General features: G+C 32.3%; 1 protein-coding gene across 1 annotated transcript; it reads right to left on the bottom strand.

Moving 5' to 3' along the window:
* Positions 1 to 1487: 1487 nt before the first annotated feature.
* LOC148629614 (uncharacterized) lies at positions 1488 to 4273 on the bottom strand. Its single transcript, XM_088554217.1, has 3 exons — positions 3993 to 4273; positions 1887 to 2496; positions 1488 to 1623 (listed from the first exon to the last, which is right to left on the bottom strand). The coding sequence occupies exons 1-2, from the start codon at positions 4179 to 4181 to the stop codon at positions 2083 to 2085; spliced, it is 603 nt and encodes a 200-aa protein (XP_088410343.1). The 5' UTR covers positions 4182 to 4273; the 3' UTR covers positions 1488 to 1623; positions 1887 to 2082.
* Between the last annotated feature and the right edge of the window lie 673 nt (positions 4274 to 4946).

Genomic DNA, 4946 nt, shown 5'->3' with positions numbered 1-4946 from the left:
TAATTATACTGCTAACATGGACTATTTTTACTGTTCGTTTGATAACGACCACCAGTAATTTTCATCAAAATTATCTAAGATATCATATACATGTATCGTTGTATAAACTAAAAAGGCTTCTTGAATTTTGTTATGAAGAACTGTACATTAATTTGACATCATTTGTTAGAAATCTTGCTAAATTGCTGTGAAAACCAACCTTTCCTCTGTTAGACACTTTACATCTTGATACTGTGTTGTGCATTATTTGTATGTTTTGTAATTATTGTATGTATTGTTATGTGATTTGTATATGATAATGTCCTCTTGTACATCTGTTGTGTCTGAGGTTATTAATATGGTTTTCTTGTCTTTAAAATTGGTGAAAGTGAAGGCGAGAACCGTAGTCTCCAGAGAAAGTGAAGGCGAGAACCGTAGTCTCCAGAGAAAGTGAAGGCGAGAACCGTAGTCTCCAGCGCTTATTGGTCCCATGTAGTATTTCAATAAAAAAGATCTAATCAACTTGAAAGACAAGCATTATGAACGAAATCATGCCTTCGAAATATCAGGATAAAGAGACCAAGAAATAGAGCACATTGTTCATGACCTAAACAAGGTTTATACAAATACTTTATCTGGTAGGCAAAACAGACAGAAGAAAATTGTCTCAAATGGCGTTAGATATGTCATGGATTCAGTGAAACATATATGATTACCATTATAATATGTTATATATACGAACCTGTATATATGGTATTGTGTAGTTTACTTTTCAGTGTTGTTTAGTTGCATTTTTCAGTTATTGTTTGAACAGGCTATTGTCTGGTCTAAAGGTAAGATAGATTACCAAAGGTCATTTATATACCTTATGTCAGCCAGCATTTGTCGTAAGGTTAGGTATGACAACGGTTTTGGTTTTGTTTTGAGGTGTTTATTTTTCAAGAAAAAATCAAAACCTTATATTTACACAATATAACCCAAATCCCTTTGTTAAAAGTTAACTGTACTTTGTTTTATACAAATGTAGTAGGAATTTACGTCACTATCTATCGTTCTACACTTGTAACAGTCGTTTTTTTTTACTTTATTTCTTGTGTGTTTTCCAAAATTTTGAATCTGGAAGAATATTCATAATACCAGTTTCAAATTTTAATAAAATGTGTTTACAAATGCTTTTTTATATTCAGCCAGACGTATTTTTACATTAAAATATATACTGTAAAAGTAATCTTAATTAATTAACAAATTTAGAGATAAAAAATCAACAGATCTACATTTAAGTGTTTATCACAGATTGATTGTTTGCAGGATTTGACAATGTAGTTTTCTTTGTAAAGATTTAAAATGTCTCCTATGAAACCATATTGATGTTAAAAATTTTTTTTGTGTGGAAATCTCAGATCCTTCTTTACGAAAGTACTATGTAAAAATATAGCATTGTTATACAGGGCAGTCTTTTTATTTTTATTCACTTGCATATACATCATTCAAAACAATGAATGGAAAGGTTACATTTCAACAATTTATTTGTAACAAGATAATTAACAAATCAAAAATAGTACATATAACAGCATATACCGACCAGAATCATGGCATCAAGAATGTCAAATGCCGCGTGTCTTGTTGTCCTTTTCGGGCATAGCACTGAAAGGCAAAACAATAATTGAATTAGACGAGATTATAAAATAAGTTGTGTCAAAGTGTCAGTAATTAAAGTCAAGTTTTTAGAAAGGCTTGAAGGAATTTCGATGACCAACTATTGTGATAGATTAAGATTATTAGTGCTTATTGACAGATAACTATATTATTCATTATATTAATAAGATTAACACGAATGATTATCGAAATTAAGATTTGATTAAGATAATCTTATAATATATATTATTTTTATCAGATTACATATTTACCTTGTGGACAAATCTCTTTCGCCATCCTGTATTTCGTGTTCCGTCCAAATCGTCTGCCTTCATTTATAGATTATAATCAAGGAACAAGCCGTCCACAGCCGTGTTAATTTGATTGATTAATGTCTATATTTGTGGACTAATGTACCAATATGATGGGCGGTTAGATAATGTCTGTGTTGTGACGGACAACAGTCCATTACACCGGCAGTTCGTGATCTGTTTGATAGTCGTCTGCTTCATCGTAACCAGAATCCAAAGAAAAATTGCCTCTTCCATGAATTATGTGTCGCGTTTTCCCTCCAATAACCATGTCCTTTTCAACAAAATTATTGTTCGATCTTTTGTCGTTATACTTTGAAGTCATATCATAACTGCAATTGTTCGTGGTTATTTGAATCTTTGGAACATTCAATCGGTCTGATTGCAAGTTGCAATTTATCACTTGTTCGGAACCTTCCATGGACCATTCGCTGTTTCCAAGGTAACACGAACTCGTTTCCAAGGAATTGTTACTAGATGCATGAAGCCTTTTAAACTTGATTTCTTCTATTGTTTCGTTAAGTGTCAGTAACTGTTTCATCAGGGATAGATCTTGGTCCATCAGTGAGGCCTGTGATAGAAAAAAAACTTGAACTTCAATAAAATATTTGACAAAGTTTAACGAACGCAACTTAACATTTTCAAAGTCAAAGTCTGGTCATCTTTACTTTTTGTTAGTGACAAACACACGTTGCTTGTTTACATCTAAATGTAACTGGTGTGCAAAAATTCTATTAATAATGAGGCTTAATTGCTTTGCATGTCATCTGTCTCGGTGATTGCGTCATAACGTGTTTCATGTCTTCAGAGGGACCAAATTGTACGTGAAAAATTGCTTTGTTCAATGGCAATTAGTCTAAAGCCTACTGGCACCGTTCGAAGGTATTCGAGATTCATGTCGCGATGCCATGTCTTCTTTTTGATTTTAGAGTAGTAAACGTTATACCTAACGAGGTAGGGGGTAGGTCAAGATTGAAAGATAGGGGTATTTTGGAACATTTAAAGAGAGGTCAAAAGTTCTTTTAAGCCATATCATCTAGACTTCACAATGCCTTTTCAACATAACTTATCGAACTTATGATCAATATATAACGGGAAGTCTATAATATAGCCATAATTATAACTGTAGATCTCTGTTGATATGAAAGGTTTTTGGAGATGTGTATTGCTTTGATGGCCCTTCACCTGTGACCATCTACCTGTCCAGGTGTGACATACTGTTGAAGTGTTATCAACAAAGTTGCTTTGATAGTTCAGATTTCTGTAAACTAAGCATAATAGTTTATTACACCCCCAGTGAGCCATCTTTTATGTGAATTTGCCATCTCATACTAGTCGGCTACAATGTATCATTAAAGATATTATTGAAACCATAATTGCCCATCAATGGCGTATAAGCCTATCTAAAATTCCGAATCTAAATTATACAGTATGGTATTTTTCTAGGTTATTTTTTTAAATGTATACCTTTTAAAATGCATATGGACTCAAATTTGAACAGTAAAATCAATTGCATTTTACGATATTATCAAAGATCGTGTATATAAATTTGAAAATTTAAAATGAAGATATAACAAAAAAAAAGTAAGACATTAATACCACTTGGGAGAACGAATTGAATATTTAAAATGTTTACTGCATAAAAATATACAGAAGACATTAAAAAACAGCTATGAAATTTCTCAATATTCCTAAGCAACTGGGTAAGTACAATAGGTTAAAGTGACACAAAGTTTAGAATTTGATATGCAATGTAGTATGTATAGAGGTTGTTACTTCTATCTATGATTGTGCATTTTAAGTTCTATTCTTAGTTTATTGTAAACTTTATTCTTTGTCGCGCCTTTCAATTGGATACCTAAATAAAAAAGGAATCAAGTATTCTTGGAAGAAAACAAAAACATGAAAACAGGCCCACATAATAAAAATAATTGGAAGGACCTTTTTTCTAAGTTCGCAATTTTCATATATTTAATAAATAAATTTATAAATATAGAGACACACTTGCTTAACTGTTTTTATAAACCATTTTATACCATTGATATTACTAGTTTATTAAGTTCTTACCATCTCTTTCTTAAGTGTTTCCATGGCATTGTCTATTGTCGTTCTGCGTTTGAAGTCCGACGTCTCAGATTCTGCAACTTGTTTTTTAAAGTCTTCAGTAGCTTTCATCCTTGTCATATAGAATTGTCTGCATGAGTTTGAGAAGTCTATTGATTCACACTGCTTATCCACAGAATCTTTAAAATCCATGATTAATAAAATGCAAGTTTTGTCTAGAATCAGCTGTTCTGTTTGCACCAACCTAGCCTACTTTAGTCACCTGTAATTAGTTTACAACGCTACTATTACCTATACTATATACCTAAAATACATACCTATCTCACGTGACTACTTATATCGTAATCTGATTGGCTGTTTCATGAAAGGGATGTTCTTCAACACAGTTAGTGCATTTTTGTTTAATGATGAACATAGCTCACCTAAGGGGGATTGTTAAAAGTCTTTATTGTGGAAAATGTTAACACCGAGTTCAAACGAAATGCATTATTATCATAATTTTCGTAATGTATATCCACATTTATTTTTTATTGATGCAGATATTAGATAACTGAACACGAGCGTAAAATGTGACTAACACTAACAACAGAATATTGAAATTGGTCAGGCATGCATGAACTGCGACAAACAGGCATATAAAATTGGGCGTTCATTTAAACGGTTGATTTGGGATTGATTTTAATGGGGTCGCATTGCAGATAAATTCACTTAATTTACCGTATGTATGCTGTTGACATGTGAATGGATGAACCATTGTTCCACTTGTGTATTGTTCAAGCTTATTTGGCCCACCTGGCTCAGATGGCTGTATATCCGATACGTCTTTTTATGATTCTACGACCATGCTACAAATGTTTGGTGTTGGTAACTTAATAAGGGTATATAATTTTATAATCTGTTTGGAACCCGGGTTTGGGCTCTTTCAAGAAAGTCATTGAAGTTTCAGTGTTAAGTTAA

Source organism: Perna viridis, chromosome 1, assembly GCF_037379345.1.
Source record: "Perna viridis isolate PV_CMFRI_1.1 ecotype Kerala chromosome 1, ASM3737934v1, whole genome shotgun sequence".
NCBI classification, from domain to species: Eukaryota; Metazoa; Mollusca; class Bivalvia; order Mytilida; family Mytilidae; genus Perna; species Perna viridis.
The sequence above is the reverse complement of the archived record's forward strand: the minus strand, read 5'-3'. Positions and strand labels throughout refer to the sequence as shown.

Bases quoted from the DNA above. Each gene is read 5' to 3' on its own strand.
- LOC148629614 (XM_088554217.1), bottom strand. From the start codon at position 4,181: ATGGATTTTAAAGATTCTGTGGATAAGCAGTGTGAATCAATAGACTTC. The intron at 2,497-3,992 runs GTAAGAACTTAA...TTTCTATCACAG, and splicing joins AAACACTTAAGAAAGAGATG to GCCTCACTGATGGACCAAGA.